General features: G+C 34.7%; 4 protein-coding genes across 5 annotated transcripts; 1 reads left to right on the plus strand and 3 right to left on the minus strand.

Moving 5' to 3' along the window:
- Positions 1 to 1203: 1203 nt before the first annotated feature.
- Positions 1204 to 4553, plus strand: LOC142547820 (enoyl-CoA hydratase 2, peroxisomal-like; the record flags this gene model as incomplete). Its single annotated transcript, XM_075656288.1, has 11 exons — positions 1204 to 1302; positions 1413 to 1435; positions 1523 to 1628; positions 1925 to 1995; positions 2109 to 2181; positions 2288 to 2327; positions 2623 to 2695; positions 2802 to 2952; positions 3405 to 3475; positions 4015 to 4188; positions 4289 to 4553. Coding segments are annotated over 11 exons (969 nt in total), but the record flags the coding sequence as incomplete, so codon positions are not given.
- Positions 4554 to 5454: 901 nt separating this feature from the next.
- LOC142544652 (uncharacterized) lies at positions 5455 to 6483 on the minus strand. Its single transcript, XM_075651682.1, has 3 exons — positions 6268 to 6483; positions 5918 to 6191; positions 5455 to 5832 (listed from the first exon to the last, which is right to left on the minus strand). The coding sequence occupies exons 1-3, from the start codon at positions 6404 to 6406 to the stop codon at positions 5598 to 5600; spliced, it is 648 nt and encodes a 215-aa protein (XP_075507797.1). The 5' UTR covers positions 6407 to 6483; the 3' UTR covers positions 5455 to 5597.
- Positions 6484 to 7551: 1068 nt separating this feature from the next.
- LOC142544653 (U11/U12 small nuclear ribonucleoprotein 25 kDa protein) lies at positions 7552 to 9719 on the minus strand. 2 transcript variants are annotated; one of them, XM_075651684.1, is made up of 4 exons: positions 9377 to 9719; positions 9165 to 9264; positions 8946 to 9045; positions 7552 to 7763 (listed from the first exon to the last, which is right to left on the minus strand). In XM_075651684.1, the coding sequence occupies exons 1-4, from the start codon at positions 9618 to 9620 to the stop codon at positions 7668 to 7670; spliced, it is 540 nt and encodes a 179-aa protein (XP_075507799.1). In that variant the 5' UTR covers positions 9621 to 9719; the 3' UTR covers positions 7552 to 7667. The 2 variants fall into 2 exon arrangements, with proteins under 2 accessions (XP_075507799.1, XP_075507798.1); XM_075651683.1 differs by having other exon boundaries at positions 9165 to 9270; positions 9377 to 9716.
- Positions 9720 to 11688: 1969 nt separating this feature from the next.
- On the minus strand, positions 11689 to 15361 carry LOC142545918 (mechanosensitive ion channel protein 8-like). Its single transcript, XM_075653354.1, has 5 exons — positions 13502 to 15361; positions 13063 to 13186; positions 12666 to 12959; positions 12386 to 12588; positions 11689 to 12159 (listed from the first exon to the last, which is right to left on the minus strand). Exons 1-5 carry the CDS (start codon positions 15085 to 15087, stop codon positions 11871 to 11873), a joined length of 2496 nt encoding a protein of 831 aa, XP_075509469.1. The 5' UTR covers positions 15088 to 15361; the 3' UTR covers positions 11689 to 11870.
- Between the last annotated feature and the right edge of the window lie 1360 nt (positions 15362 to 16721).

Below are 16721 nucleotides of genomic sequence, written 5' to 3' on the forward strand. Positions count from 1 at the left end.
GAACAAATCTAATTTTAAACGAACATTACATTTTGAAATGATTCAACTCATATATGGTGCTAAAAAGAGGAGTACATTTCAAAATTCAATTTTGGAGTAGATAAATTTAGTAAGATAAATATAATAAAATTGGTTTCTAATATAATATGCAATATTGCATTATTTATAATTTTAAATTCAAATAAGACATCTCAAGAGACGATAATTATATATTTGATGCTTTTGACAGAATTATATCATACATTAACTCTTTCAAATTATGGAAATCTCGAATTGCATGCATTGAGTGTCAAAAATTTCTGATTATTGAGAGTAATATACATGTTTATTGAGAGTAATTTAATATACATTTGAAACTCTTTTGAATCTATCTTTTTAATTTTTTTGTGCTCTCTTATTTGAATTTTTAAGAAGACAATTCAAGATATACAATATACAAATGGTTTTGGAAGAAAATTACAACGCATTAATTTTTTCAAATTAAGGTAATTTCGAAATAATATGTTTGAGATAAAAAATTTATGATTATTAAATAGTAAATTAATGTTTATTGAAAAACTTGTTATAATGATAACTTTTAACACTCAACAAATTTTTTTTAAAAAAAATTAAATAAACTAATTAAATCTTGTATTTCTTTTTTAGTAAGTAATTTGAGCAGAAATTACTTAAAATAGAAAAATTTATTTTTGAATGATTTACCTAATGAGTGATACTGAACATTGCAATCATTTGTATTTTAAATTTATTTATACAGTTTTTAATTAAATTGATTGATATAATCAATGCAAAATTTTTAATATAATTTATGTTTTCAATAGAGTTTAATTTTAATTTGAGTAAAAAATTAAAAAAACATATAATACATAAAATTACATTTGAATTAATATAAAAATTAATTAAATTCTAAATTGAATTAAATAAATTGATATAATCAATGTAAACAATAATTGAAGTAATCATTTATTGTCGTACACATATATCAATATTAATAATAATTTTTTTTAAAATGATATTTTGACGAAAAATTATTACTTTTATGAAAAAAAAACTCTATTTTTATATAAAAAAACAGAAACTAAAGTCGGCGGCCGCTTACATTGACGAAGCAAAACATGAAATTGACTCGAAAGTATTATCCATGGAACCGATCTTCATTTGGAGTCCATAACTACTTTTTCGCCCCTATCGTTTCCAACATAAATTTTCGATTTGATTGCATATTTCACCTCTGAAGTTCCATCATGGCTGGAAAAATCAGGGCTTGATCCTCAGCTTATCATTTCTCACGAGTTTCCCCAGGTTATTGCTCCAACCTTTCTCAGCTTTATCTACGCAAATTTAGGTCCAATTTTGCTGTGGCACTGACGTTTAAATTAATCTTTTCTGCGTTGAATTGCCATCTTCATCAGTCTACATTCACTTATACTGAAAGGTAATTGCGAAAGATCAATAATCTCGTTATTTTTGTTCTCCTAATTCTAAATACGATGGTGAATTAATTTTTAGTTTGGAATTGTAGGGATGCTGCGCTATATGCACTGGGTGTTGGGGCATGTTCGAAAGATGCTGTCGATGATCAAGAACTCAAATATGTTTATCATCGAGATGGTCAGCAAGCCATTGAGGTAAAGTATTTACTTTGGGACTGACGAACATAAATCTTTCAATTTGCTGATTTTTTTGAACTTAATTTCAGCGTTCAGGCTTTTAATGCTTGTTTACTTCCAGTGGTGGTATTGAAAACTTTCATATTGTAAATTTATATTGGTGGGCCATAAGTGTGTCATTGATCCTATTGGCTTTACCTCTCATTAAGAAAGTTGTAAATATTGGAAAAGAAAACATCTGAAGCTCCACATAAAACTGTGTCATGGTTGCCATGGCAAGAAACTGATAATTTATTCTTTTTGTGCTTCCATAGGTTTTACCAACATTTTCCACACTATTTTCTTTTGGACTTCAGTCACAGATAGCTCAAATACCAGGTTTACAGTGAGTACTATCATTTTTCTGAGTATATCTGCGTATTGAAAACGTAAATGAGAACTTGTATGAAATATTTTTTGTTGTGAATTTGTCTTTGTCATGGTTGGCTTGTTCTTCAGATTTGATCAACGCCTTTTATTACATGGACAACAATACATAGAAATTTACAAACCCCTACCATCTAATGGTTGTGTAAGTTTTTCAACTTCCGATTGTTATCTTGGTTCTCCATAACCCCATTAATTTGTTTTTTCATTCGCTGAGCTCATTAATTTTCATCTCAAATTTGTTGATGCAGATACTAAATAAGATATCTGTTGCTGGGTTGCATGATAAAGGTCTGTTTCTGATATTGACCTGCTGTATCGATTATCTATGGTTGTAGTATGATCAAGAATAATCTTTTCAAACTTGAGATATCTGCGGATAACAAAAAAATATTTTTCCTTTTCATTCATTTCCTGTCGTAAAAAATAGGCTTTGGTTTGAAAAAAGTCATAAAGATAGTATTTGTGTACTACTCAAAGTTAAGCTCTGCTCAAATGTTGTGTTATAGCATTTTGCTATTTAGGATTCAGTTTTTCTGGGTTGGAGGAGATTTTTATTAAGCAAGGTTTATTTTCTTTCTTGTAGGTAAGGCAGCAGTCCTGGAGATGGAAATTTTAAGTTATGAAAAAGAGTCTAACGAGTTGCTATGCATGAATCGGTATGAATCTTATCTTTACGAAAACATAAATCTGTCAGTGGCACGTCTTCTCTTTCTTTTTCTCTTTTCTTTCATTAAGTAGATAAGTCCATATATTTCCCTATAGGATGGCAGTTTATCTAAGAGGTTCTGGAGGCTTCTCGAAGTCATCCCAACCTTACTCATTTATCAAGTACCCGTCCAGCCAGACCTTGGCTTATAAAATTCCCAAAACTCAACCATTTGCTGTTTTTGAAGAATCTACGCAACCATCACAGGTACTTTAATGTGCTTTTTCATGTAATTAAATATGATTGATTTATATGAGCATATCGATGAGGGTGGAAGGAAGAGTTTCCTCTCCTTTTTCAATCCAAAAAATGACACTCGAGTCATGCTGTAAATCTTCATAACATGAAACAAAAATATCCATATTTTTTGCTTGCTTGTCTTCTCGGCTTCCATAAATGTAAAAGTTATAGTAGGGGACTAATTTATACTAGCTCTATAATCTGATGACCGAGGAATTCGGAAGTGTTACTTGTTTAGTATCCTTCTCAAAAATTGAGTCTAAAGTTGACTTTCCTTGAATGCTACTAGTTCTTAATCTTCTTCTCATTAGGTTACATAGTTTAAGCTGTACATAATTCGACAGTCTTTTTAGTGAATTTAACTGCTTTTGGGAGTATACAGTTTCTTTTTTCTTTAATTCTGTACTTCTACGATGCAGGCTTTGCTATACAGACTATCTGGTGACTATAATCCATTGCACTCAGATCCTATGGTGGCAGAAATTGCAGGGTAGTTTGTCTTCCAATTGATAAATCTTGATTTAGCATCGAAGTTTTTTCTAGTATTCTTCAACATTTGTGTCAGGTATTTGTTCGAATTTGGGAATAGAATAGGCCATTTCAGGGCTGTCTTGTGAGTCTGTGACTCCAGACAAGAACAGTAGAACTTGAGAGCAGAATGATATGTGGGCAAATTTCTTTATGACTTCTATTATTTCAGTAAGCCATTTGTAAGGCCATAACAATTAACAACTACAAGATACGGGCCAGATATAGTTGGGCTCATAACAATCTCCTGTTGGTAGGATTTTAAATCTCGGGCACTGTTCATCAGCTAAGTTATATTCAACTTTTTCATAATAAAAGATATCTTTGATGGTTCTTATAACCAAATACTGAATGCTAGATACAGGAGAAATACTCTAGTTTAAATTAATGCATAGAATAGAAGCATGCAAACATTGATTCTTGCTGGCTTTTTACTCCTTCGATACTATGAAAGACCCTTCCACACTTTTTTAATTCCTCTATATGTAATGCTTCGTATAGATTCTCTCGTCCAATATTGCATGGACTTTGCTCTCTTGGATTCGCAGTCAGAGCCATCATCAAATGTATTTGTCGAGGTGATCAAAGTATGATTAAGAACATATCAGGGAAATTTCTATTGCATGTCTATCCTGGCGAAACTTTGATAACAGAAATGTGGCTTGATGGCTTGAGGTAACCTCAACCGAATCTTTTATTTTCAACAACCTGATTCCTATTATTTATTTCCTTGTCTATTTACCATAAAAGCTGAAAAAGTTTGTGAAATGTGCAGAGTACTGTATCAGGTGGAGGTCAGAGAACGAAAGAAGACCGTGCTTTCTGGTGTAGTAAGTCTTACTCGTCTGAGTTCATCTCTTTGATTCCTCGTACTGCCAAAAAACCTTGTTAGAGGTTGTAATTTGTCACATGTCACTGTAAGGATAGAAAATCGACCATTTTATTGACGCATACATGAATTCTCTTTTTTATCCCTTTGTTAATGAATCGTGGTGATAATGTAAAAGCTAAGCTTGTCAATTGCTGGACGTTTTTTATTTGTAGCAATGTTTCAGTTATTAGTTAATGGCACCTAAAGTTTATACCCCGAGAATTACAGAAGGAAATGAGGGAAAACGCAAACAGACCCAACAGATTAGTTCGGGTCGCCATTCGATTGTAACATTACATGGTAGATACAACTTTAAAAATGAAATATTTTTGAAATAAATTGATTTCATTGGTCGATATGATAATTTAAAAAAGAGTAAGTTGGCGAGCATAATTAATTAAAATACTAAATAATTATTGAGTTGTTGCTTGTGAAAAACAAGGCAGTTTTGTATGAACGCTTTGGAGTAGACAACTTGAATATCCCAACACTGCTCTTGTCCAAAAATCTCGTCTCACGTCCTCTTCCATGCCAAAGCCTCCATTTTTGGGACATAATTCTGTTGTCCGAAGGCGATGTGTACCGTTTGGTACGTGCCCGAAGCGGAAGACACGGTTATCTCTGTCATAATTCTGAAGTCCCGTTTGTCTCAATAGAATCTAAACATCTGAGTTTATCAATATTGCTGCCGCAAATTGCTTCTTTTTTTTAAAAAAATAATGTGGGGGTTATTGTTATAAATAAGTGACGCGACAGAGGATATGTCAAAATTTGACATTCTTTACAACTGTTAAAACGAGAGGGTTTAGCTCCAACTTTCTTTGGAAAGATAGATAGGTTGCGTAAATGGATGCATAAGAATTGTCAAACAATTTGTTGACAGAAATGGACGCAACCCCGTATTTTTTTTTCCCTCACCAAGCTGAAAGGCTTCTATGAAATTCACATCTTTGTGTAGAGATTCTAATTTTTGTTGTTGATATATAATTTTTAAAGTTTTTTTTTTTTTTGATATTTTGGTAAATTTTCGATGATATTCTATCTAGGTAAATTGGAAAATTCCTTAAATTAAATAAATACGTCAAATGGATCAAAATCAAATACACGCAACCCAAAAAAACAAAAAAGCATTGTGCTTGAATTTACATTAAGTACCCGACGGGCCACTGGGCCTTTACGAACAGAAAATCTGGGAGTAGGCCCATATTCAAAACTAGGCTATGGACCTCATGGAATAAGTAGATACAGACCAGTCCAAACTGGGGGCCCTGTAAATCGATAATCTGGGATGATCACTCTCCAGCCCAAAATCCATGGTGGGACAGTACTCCACTTCTTCCTTCTCTTCATCGTATTCGTACACAAATTCAGGCATCTCGATTTGGTCCCACCTTACGTTGTTTCTCAAGAGATTCAACGTATTCACGTATCTCATCTTACCGTAAAACCTGTCATCAATTCAAGCACTTGAATTTTTGCTGGTGATATTTTTCCTGAAATAATAATTGAAAACTGAATAATCATTATACTTACCCGGCGGCGGCACCGGAGAAGAGGAGACGGCCAAAGGTGGCAAGAAAGAGGCGACATTGAAGAGACGGGTGCAGGAAATAAACGGCTTCCACGTTCTGCCCAACTTCAGCAGGAACAGCATCGAACACGGATTTCATGGCTAAAATCCCAGGAGAATTCTCTCTTCTGTTAACTCCAGAGTGCACATACACAACCGAGAATCGTCCTCCACTCAAACTAGGGAATATCTCAGCCTCCAAGAATTTCTTCAACGCCTCCACACCAACCAGCTTCCCTATAATAATAATAATACTCAAAAAAATATATTGTCGAAGTTAAAGACGGGTGTTTTGTTTGGTAGTGAATTTTACCAGGAAAGAGTTTTCCTATGATGCGGAGGATCGGGAGGCCTCGTTTGTCTGTGCCTTGAATCATGAATATGCCCAGTTTCTTTATGAGTTTCTGCTGTTCGGATTGGGAGAGGAGAGAAGAGGAAGCATCAGTGGTCATTCTGCTTAAGCTTCAGGTCCCTTTCAAGTCAGAACGAGTGCTGCTAGTGTGATATATATAAAAACCAAACCCCCCAAACATATCCTATAGGGGAGAGATTGAGTGGGAACCGGGATAGAATATTCTCAGCATCTTCCTTTCGCCCCCCTCTTGCTACCCATTCGGGGAACAAATCATTTTTGTCCCAGAGCAAGAGGTGGGCCATCCTATCCCTTCGATTTTATTTTATATATATAATGGGATGCTGGATGTGATCCTATCAATCCAATTAACACAAGGTTTTGAGGTCTCACTCTCGTGACTAACTACTACCGAACTTCTGCACCCTTCAATTAGTATATCTATATCAAGTCTTTTTTTTTTTAACTCATACCAAGAAGCTTTTGCGCTGCCATGTTAAGAATTATTTATTTGATCAAACCAATTTTAACATTGAAATTAATAAAAATTGGACTTACAGAAACTTAAAAAGAAAATAAACTGATTTTTATTATATAAAAAATTATACTTTATACCCAATCTCAAGTTTGCGCACAAGTTTATATAAGTTGGACACTAAACCACGATCGAGCTAAAATCAAAAACCGATTCACAAGTTGTATTGCGAGCTTCTACTGATAAAGACATCCGCATTCGTTACTGTTATAACATCCATCACCTCAGCAAAAATCGTAAAATCCACATGTCACATACACATTATATTAACACATCTATTCTACCACATTCATTTTAACATTAACATTCATTATTTACAGATCTTGTTGTCCACTCATCCATCTCATTCTTATTTTACATTACATAAATTCAATTTCAAATTATTTACAAAATTTAAATTATTATTATTTTATATAAATAATAATATGTTTTTATTAATATTTTTAAAATTAAATACTCTTTATTTAATTATTAAAATACATTATTAAATTAAATAATATACATATATAAAAAATATTAATACATGTAATTAATAATTGACCCACCCCATTCACTCTCTTTAAAAAAATAATAATAAAATAATATATATATATATAAAAAAAGTAATGTGGGCGTTCAAACATTACAATGCAACACCCACTCACTTTGGTATTAACACCACATTGGTGTTCAAACCAATACTATGGGTTTGAACACCAATGTGGGTGCCCTAAAGTGCGGATGAAGAAGTGAAATATCGCAAGAAATAATACTTTGTGTATCATCAAATCTTACAATGAAATATTTGAAGACATTAAAATAAAATAAAAATTATGCGGTTTCTTGCTCACGATTTTCTGGTTAGACCGTGAAAGAATCGATGCTTTCGGCTCCTCGTATGCTTTCGAGAAGCCCTCGACACGACGTAGGGAACAAATTGCACCTACACAGAAGCCTTAGAAACTTCAGAAATGGCAATTGCATACTTCATACGAGGATGCTAGTATATGAGACTTGAATATGTATGCGTGTGCATACAAATTTAATTTTTAGATAAATTATTCAACCTATCAACTCTCACATATATATAATCTTTTAGCGAGTCATCTCAATGAACGAGAAAAATCATTCCGGCAAATAATGTTATACATCTTATACCTGAAGAGCTAAATAAGGAATCTAAATTATGTATTAAACTAAATTTAGGCTCCAGGAATCAGTGTAGTGCAGTCAATTCTAACGATATCCGGCTATCATACTTAAGGAACTCTTCAAATTATAATGGAAGTGTGTGTATTGTTGCAGTTTGGCCGGGACAGAAGGAACCGTAAGAAAATCTATATTTGATAGCACAAAATAATTTCTATATGGTATTCTCACATTTATTGTATAACAAGACATAACAAAAGGATAACGAGAAAGAGACGTTGAACAATTCAACAATTAATTTGTGAACACAGAGATTGCTTGATCATGATCATGTCAAACTACCGACTAATGACGCTTATATGTGAAAAATTATATCATAAGTTCATAACCTATCAAATAAGCTCAAGGTCAAATTCTTTTGATATGCCAGCATCACAGCGAGAACTAAACCAAGCTAAAGGATTCTCCGTGGAAAATATCTAGATTTGGAAGAGTAACAGGTAAATTTAGGAGACTAACACGTGACTTCGAGAATTATCAATCACTACCGGTTTAGGTATGCCTCTGTTTATCATTTCCTGGTGATCCCACGTGAATGTTTCTATACCCTGGGTGATGGTTTTCACCAAGAGGAAATTTTATAACTAAAGCGACTCAACAAACTGGTTCAGGTATCTTAAGGCATATTGAACAACCCTATGTTCGGATTACAGAAAAAGTCCGCAATCTAAGAGGAGCTAAGATTTCATCACATTAACTTGGGAATGCTACAGATAAGTGTTGGCACATTAACAACCAACTTATCTCTAAAACCCAAAGAAGCTTTATCATCTGGAAACATCATGGTGGAGTTTTTTTATTTTTTGTTAAAAAAAAGACTATGGTCGGATTTCATGCACGCAAACTTCACATAAACGCTGCAATATACAATATCATATGTTTCAGTCCAAAATTTGTGAGCTGAAAATAGAAATACCTGAGAATTGTTCCTAACGCCATAATTCTCAAGTGCTGAATCGTCGTTAAGTAACTTCTCATTGTGGTGCAAAAGGCAAAAGTTTGCCCACACATGTTTCCTGTGAATCCAAAGAATAATGTTTGAATTTCCAAACTGATCAATTACGGGAACAATTTAAAAGAGTGATGGTGGAGTATGAACACATTCGAGATGGTTCCAGCGGTAGTTGAAACTTACCAACAAATGTGACGATGACCCATTCTCGATTCCTCCAAATCATTCACTTTTTTCTTAATCGCTAGTTTCAAGTCCTTCACAGTGGCAGTATTCATAACCGCTACATCTTCAAACGCATATAGAACAACACAGATCAAGTCTCCATATCAAACACCTACTTACACAAAGTGTTTGTCAAAATGTCAACTTGACCAAGTCCAAACTTGGCGTACCTATAGAAGTGCCGTCCAGTTTACGGACAGAGATCCGCTTGGCGCTTCCGAGTTCCAAGTTGATGAGAGTGTCCACGTCCGATAAAGTAGGCTTCTTCGGGACGTCTTCGAGTACGGGATCGTTGAGAAGTGCCGCAAGTGTGGATTGTAATCTAGCTTTCCTGGCGCTGATGCTACTGTACTCTGGAGTTGCATTAACGGCGCTGCCACTGGCGCTGGTCGTGTCTGCTTTCGTTTCCTCCATTAATTTAGCACAAAAAAGATTGAAATTGAAGTGAACTCAACTATAATCTTGCTGATGTTCGTGATTTTGTTTCTTTTTTTCTTTTTTTGGAAATTCTGGTCGTTATTTTTCTAGTTATTTTTTTTTTGAAAATTCTAGAAGTTAAATACAGTGGGTGTATTCAATCCACCGTTTTGATGATTTTTAATAACTTTTTCAGACGACAGACTTTTATAGAGTTTTTAAATTATGGTCGTTATTTTTTTTTGAAAATTCTGGTCGTTAAATTTAATGGTTTGTATGTATGTTTATAAATTTTTTAAAATACATCAATTGATTAATCTATAATCTTGTTTTTGAATTGAAATTATACATGTGAAAAGAATATTATTTAGCATTACGTGGATATAATTTTGTATAAAAATATCATAACTTACATATAATTGAAAATGCTAAAAAGAATTTAAAAAATCATGGTTGTTGGTAGGCTGATTAATTATTAAGAATTAAGCTATTTTTTTATCATCTTTTATTATTATTAAATTTTACATTAATTTGTATAAATCATAAATTAAAAATAACAAAATCAATTATAGAATTCAAAATTTCATATGATATTAAAATAAAAAATTATTAAATAAACAATCAGCCAAAAAATAATAATTTTAAAAAAGAAATATGAAAATATATATAGAGATACACTTCGAAAATTTGAGAAAGTGACAGAGATAGATGAGATGAGAGAAGATAAGAAGAGATGCGATGTGAAGCGACATAGAGAGAAATAAATAGCTTGTGTATGAGTTAGAAGTTTAAAAATTCATAAATCTTTGGGTTGAACCAAATACAACTTTTGAAAATTTATAATTGTACCTTAGACTTTAATGTTTGTATGTTAATGAATTCCATGAAATTATTAAAAGTTTATTGAAAATTTGAATACATGTAAACTTTTATAGAGTTTTTAAAAATCAATATTGAATATCACCTGATTTTTTAAAACTCTATGAAAGTTTATTTTGAATATCACTAGACTTCTATAGAGTATATCAAAGTCTTAATTGAATTAAAATATACAAAATTCATTAAAAGTCATTAAATATCCTACATTGAATACACACTCCTTAATCGCGCACACGAATTTTTTAATGTATATTTATAAATTAATATCCGATAAATTAATAATATTCACAAAAAATAATATATTATTTTGATCAATTTGTTAAACTGATAATTTCAATAATTATATATAATTTAATTATTAAACACAATGACCACTACTTACTTATTTTTATAAATATATACACTTAATTATATTTTTTTATTAATTTAAAAAATATGATACTAAAATAAAATAAATTTTTACATAATTAAATTTGCATTTATTGAATATGCTTTTTAAAATAATAATTTTGAATTTATAAATTAATTAACACATCTCTAAATTAATAAAATATAATGATTTTTGTTCAGTTGATATATGTTTAAAGTATTTTTAAAAAATACATGTAAAAGTAAATTTATAGTTCCAAGAAAATAGAACTGAACAAAAATTTAAGAAAACTCTGATAAAAATTTCAATAAAAAAATATTTTCATAAAAGAAACATGCTATTAAGTGGAAATTAAATTGCTTTTGCCCATTTATCATATCGAACTTCTTCCGAAAGATCGATGAAAACTTTAACAATTTTAATAAAACTCTCATGTAATAATCTTATATATCAATTTTGTTATATGAATATTTTATTTAAATTTTTCATAAGAAAATATTATTTTTTATGTCAAAAATATTATTTTTTTATTATAAATATCAGCACAATTGACTCGTTTCAAGACTACCGTTTCACATTAAACTTAATAAAAAAAATTGATTAAAAAGAGAAGAAAATTTTCTGAAAAAAGATAAAATTTTCATATAAATAACTTGGTTTTCGAGGCCATATATTTATTTTCCTTCGTAAGACACGGTAAATTATCATAAAAATATCTCTTATTTTTACTCTCCCGTCTCATGATCACGAGATCACAGCATATTTTGATGATTTAATCAGCCACGTCTATTTTCCATTATTTTATGACAACCTAAGTGAATAATAATTGATTAAATTAGACAGATATAGTCATATACAGCTTTATTCGAAACACGATGACACTTCTGCATAAGCTAATAATACTGTATTATCAAGAAATTGAAGGTTTCTGGATACACCTCTATATCACTGTATTCAGATCTGTTTCAGTATAGTTATCCACCGCAAACCAACTGAGCTCATGTAGTAGAAACAGCCCAATTTGATGGAAGCCTAGCCGAACTCAAAGGCGGCATGTTGCGTACATTCACGTCGAGGGGCAGCAACCTGTATTCGATATCGAGCTCTCGGAAGATTTTAATCATCTCCTCAACCAGAAGTGCTCTTCTTGCCCATCTCTCCCCCATGTCTTGATGATTCATTCTGTGAGAAAGCCACACCGACCACTTCAATCGGTTCATGTCCTCCATGTCTCTCATGACTACTGATGGTGCAGGGTTCCAATGGTCGTTTTTGTTCTCAATGTACCTGAAAAAGTCATTGAGTTTGACTTAACTGCTTTTTTACGGGTATCTTTTGTCCAACATCCGACCAACGTGTGCTTATTTATGCCTATGATATTCATTTTGGGATACATATTCTTTGATATAGGCGTATAAAAAACATAAAGCTGTTGATGATCACCTTTCATAAAATCAAGATTTTGGAAAAGTAGCTCGAACAATGGACAGAAGATATAGACATATATTTGTACCTTATGATCCTCTCCTTCATTCTCGCAATCTTCTCTACAGGGGTCGAGATTAGTATACAGAAGTCGATTGCGTCGCCCATATCCGGGCTGCGGTAATAGTTGTTGATCGGCTTTGTGGATAAGACGCTGTTTGGGTAATAGATCTTGAGGCTATCGTATCTTAGAAAAACAGTCGTCAATATGTTCATCTCTTCGACTATCATCTGAAATAATGGTTGAAATCAAATACACATTGAATACGAGCGAACTGTGCATGTTACGTGGAAAACAACTAGCATACCTGAACTCCATCGACTTCAACACGGTCACCCACATCAAAAGGGTGCATCACAAATAAGAAGATAATTGCCTCAAATGTTGTCTTGCAACTATTTCCAAACACGAACACTACTAAAAGAAGCTGGGAGCTTAAGAAGATAAAGAAATGTGTTGTCGCGACTTTGAGTATGAGGAGCCAAATTACGATGATGATAACCCCAACAACGGCGTTCATCATTTGATGTAGCTTGTCGACAGCAGTTTTGGTGTCGTTTAGGGATAAAGCAAGAGCCTTCCTTTCCCTAAATGCATTGACCTGTGATGTAAAAAAGGTTCATCGTTTATAATCGTTTATATCTCATACCAGTTTATATCACATACAAATACATGGTAACAAGCATCTTTTATATATCACTCACCAACCAATTTTTCAGATCTCGCTTGCTGATGCCCTTTTGTTCGCATCCTCCTTCAAAGAGACGCAATGCCTTTACAGCTTCATCCTCTCGAAGAAAGCGCAATAAATCCTCCTGGTAAATGCGTCTGCACACGAAAAGGACATCCTAGAATGTAAGGGTTTTTACATAACTAACAAATAACACTAAATTCAAAAAACATGCTGATTTAGATTTGGTGACTAGATTTCCCATAAGCTGGCCATAGGCTTCTTTTGGTTGCCACTCTCAAACGAGAAGCTTTAATCCAACAGCAATGGCAGATCCAGAAACATGCAGAATTCAATGAAAATCTTGAAGTAAATGACACAACTTAACATGAAAATTTAGTGTAATCGGCTAGGTACAAATCAATGATAGAAATAAGTAAAGATCACAGATTAGGAAACAAGTAGAAAATTACTTAGCTCCTGGCCTGGCCACATTGGTAAATATTTTTTTAGCGGCAGCTTTGGCCTGATTTTCGCTCGTGATCTGCACCATCGATTCATCTTCAGCAGTCGAGCCCTGTATGCGCTCATCCAGAGTCGAGATCACCCCTTTCCTCACAATGTTCATCAACCTCTTCATATTCCAAGCCGATATATTCTTCTGATTCAGCCTATGCAAATGATCGACCGTAATACCATTCTGACCGTCCTTCTCTGACATCATTTTCGAAAGCCTAGGACTTTTAGCATCCGTGGAAACGGTACTCCTTGGAGTCCCGATCATTCTTCCACTTTTTGGGAAAACATTGGCCTTGAGGTCAGCAGGAATGGTCGCCCCCGCACTCTGAAGCTTCTGAACCTCAACCATCGCCCTCTCTTCGTCTTCCTGCACCAGCTGAATCTCGATCAGTGGCGGCCCGGAAAGAGTCTCAATCACATACTGAGTGAACAACGCCTCCTGAATCCGATCAAAAAACGTGCTAACATGAAATGATGAAGCTAGAACCTTGACAATCAAAGTTTTTAGCAGCAAAATCAGAGTTCCCACCAAAAGGCAAACCCAAATCTTGGTCACATAAGGCAAGATCTTCCCATCCGTCACCCTCTCAACCCTCTCGTCGAAAATGCTCTGCCAAGCTATCAGAACAAGGGTCAACCACACACAATTCTGCACTGGTTTTCGTAATCCGTACACGAAATACAGAACCCTTTTCCGTAAGAGAAAGTTCCTCTCGATGAAGAAAACCACAATCCGAATAGCGCATCCGGAAACCAATCTCCCAGAAATCAATACCAGGACCATTAACACCCATTTCCAGAGCTCTAATTCAAACAGGGTTCTTTTTCTGAAGAATTTAATAGTTAAACTACAAACTAAAGCGGCAACTATCAAAATCAAACCCAGTAATTGTATTACTGAGAGAGCACTGCACTTCATTTTCTTGTAATCCTCGGGTAAATCTTCTTCAAGAAAAGGGTCGTCTTCGTCAAATTCACTGGTCCCTTTCCCTAAAACTTGGGATTTGACCATTCTTTGAGTATGAGATTTCTGATTATTCTCCTCCGGCGGGTCCAGCAATCTCGACTTAGTTTGCGCTCTCAGCAAACTAGATCTCCTCCGAAAAGATTTATTGGAGCTGCAAACTACAACTTCAGCCGGTTCAGCATTTGACACGCGGTTCGCCGGCGGCGGCTCAGCCGTATTCTCGTGAAACGAAACGCGGACCTCTCTCGGGGTCAGCTGCCCATAGTTATCGCCAGGGCTCTCGGATATTTTACGTAACGGCGATTTCGGGGACACCGGAGATTCGGTCAGGAAGTCGAAGTCCTGGGAGGCGGAGGCGGCTCTCATGACGGCGTCCTTTGTGAAATCGTAACTGGAGTCCCTCCACATTCTGTTAGCTTTGCTCTCATTCACGCCAGCACTAGTGACTCTGTCTCCATAAGGTGAATCTTGGACGTTACTCTTGATTTTGACGTTCTTGGGAGGAGGAGGCGAAGGCGAGGAGGTGTCGGAGGAGGAAGATGACGTCATGCTCGCCGCGGCTGGATAGGACATGGTTTTTGCACTGGGTTAAGAGAATTCGGCGTTCTTCTTCTTGAAATTGCGAGGATTTGAAGGATTTACGGAAAGTTTTCATGTGAGGTGGTAAATTAAAAGTTAAATTTCGACAAACGAAACGGGATTTTTCAACTAAAAAAGATACAGAGAAGTATTTAAAATCACAACACTGGTCAGATGATTCGGAAAAATGACTATTTAATGTTGAATTGAAATTTACATAATCACAGAGCGACGAGGTGTTGGCTGTAGATTTCAGACACATATCATACGGCAGACCAAAAGGTGGTGTGGTGCATGAAAAGTTTCGTAACGTGAATTTTTAAATAAAAAAGGAGTGAGCAAGTGAGTTTGGAGCCAGGCGATATGTGTGCACGTGGCACTCGTAATTAATTAACGTTCCCATTGTATTTTTTTTACAATTCTCTCGTACACGTAAATCGAGAAGAGGACATTCAAATTCCAATGTAAAATATATTACCTATTTAATATCATTTATCATTTAGGGGACGTTTCGTTAATGGGATTAGTTAGGTTTATGATTTTTAAACCCACTTAATCAAGTGTTTGGTACGATTTTTATTTAACCAACTCAATTCCTCCTATAAATAATTAAGTTTGTATAAGGTGTGATAAAATAATCACTCTTCACCCCCTAGGATTATTTATCAAACTCTTAATCTATCCTATTTTTTCAATTTTACCCTTCTCTTATATCCAAACTCACCGTCACGACCGACCGCCGCCGCCGTCGTCGCCGACTGCCGGCCGACCGCCGTCGGACGACGACCGCCGTCGGACGACGACCGCCGACAACCGACAACCGCCAGCCGACGCCGCCTACTGCCGGCCGACCGCAAGAATACCGCAACCGTCGCAGGTCGACCGGCGTCGTCGGTCGACCACCTCCGGTCGGCCGCCGCCTACTGACGGCCGAACACCGCCTCCGCCGACCACCACACTGTCGCCGCCGCCAGAGTAAAGAAGGAAAAAAAAAAGAAAATGTCAATTTTGTCATTTCATCAAAAAATTCAAAATTATCTCACACTTAAAAATCATACCAAACAAAATACAATTTTACATTATATATTACATTTCTATCACTATCATTTCTTTTATCATTTACGGACTAATCATTAGTTTATTTTATCCTCCAAACCAAACGTAGCCTAATCTTGTCTCATTATAATTTTATATTTACGCCGCGTTTGGTGTGGGTGACTAGGTGAGTTTATTTTTTTTATCCCACCTAATCACATGTTTGGTAGGGGTGATTATTTAACCAAGTCTATCCCTCCTATGAATAATTAGGTTATATTAGATGTGATAAAATAATCACTCCTCACCCCCTAGGATTATTTATCTCACTCTTAATCCATCGTATTTTTTCAATTTTACCCTTCTTCTAAATCCAAACTCACCACCACTTCCCTACACCGACCACCGACCGCCGACTTCCGCCGCCCGTCGCCCAACCGTCAGATCGCCGCTTCCGGCCCCGTCGCCGATCACCGCCACAAAACTTGAAGGGGAATTTTGTCAATTCATCAAAAGATTATTATTTATCACATTCTTAAAAATCATACCAAACATAATATTATTTTATCCTTATTTACTTCAATCATTATTTT

This window comes from Primulina tabacum, chromosome 5 (assembly GCF_025594145.1).
Source record: "Primulina tabacum isolate GXHZ01 chromosome 5, ASM2559414v2, whole genome shotgun sequence".
Classification (NCBI taxonomy): domain Eukaryota; kingdom Viridiplantae; phylum Streptophyta; class Magnoliopsida; order Lamiales; family Gesneriaceae; genus Primulina; species Primulina tabacum.

Bases quoted from the DNA above. Each gene is read 5' to 3' on its own strand.
- LOC142544652 (XM_075651682.1), bottom strand. From the start codon at position 6,406: ATGACCACTGATGCTTCCTCTTCTCTCCTCTCCCAATCCGAACAGCAG. The intron at 6,192-6,267 runs GTAAAATTCACT...TTATTATTATAG, and splicing joins CATAGGAAAACTCTTTCCTG to GGAAGCTGGTTGGTGTGGAG. The intron at 5,833-5,917 runs GTAAGTATAATG...AATTGATGACAG, and splicing joins TTCTCCGGTGCCGCCGCCGG to GTTTTACGGTAAGATGAGAT.
- LOC142544653 (XM_075651683.1), bottom strand. From the start codon at position 9,620: ATGGAGGAAACGAAAGCAGACACGACCAGCGCCAGTGGCAGCGCCGTT. The intron at 9,271-9,376 runs GTACGCCAAGTT...ATGCGTTTGAAG, and splicing joins ACTGGACGGCACTTCTATAG to ATGTAGCGGTTATGAATACT. The intron at 7,764-8,945 runs GTATTTCTATTT...GCTTCTGTGTAG, and splicing joins GCGTTAGGAACAATTCTCAG to GTGCAATTTGTTCCCTACGT.
- LOC142545918 (XM_075653354.1), bottom strand. From the start codon at position 15,087: ATGTCCTATCCAGCCGCGGCGAGCATGACGTCATCTTCCTCCTCCGAC. The intron at 13,187-13,501 runs GTAATTTTCTAC...TTTCGTGTGCAG, and splicing joins GTGGCCAGGCCAGGAGCTAA to ACGCATTTACCAGGAGGATT. The intron at 12,589-12,665 runs GTATGCTAGTTG...CCATTATTTCAG, and splicing joins TTGAAGTCGATGGAGTTCAG to ATGATAGTCGAAGAGATGAA.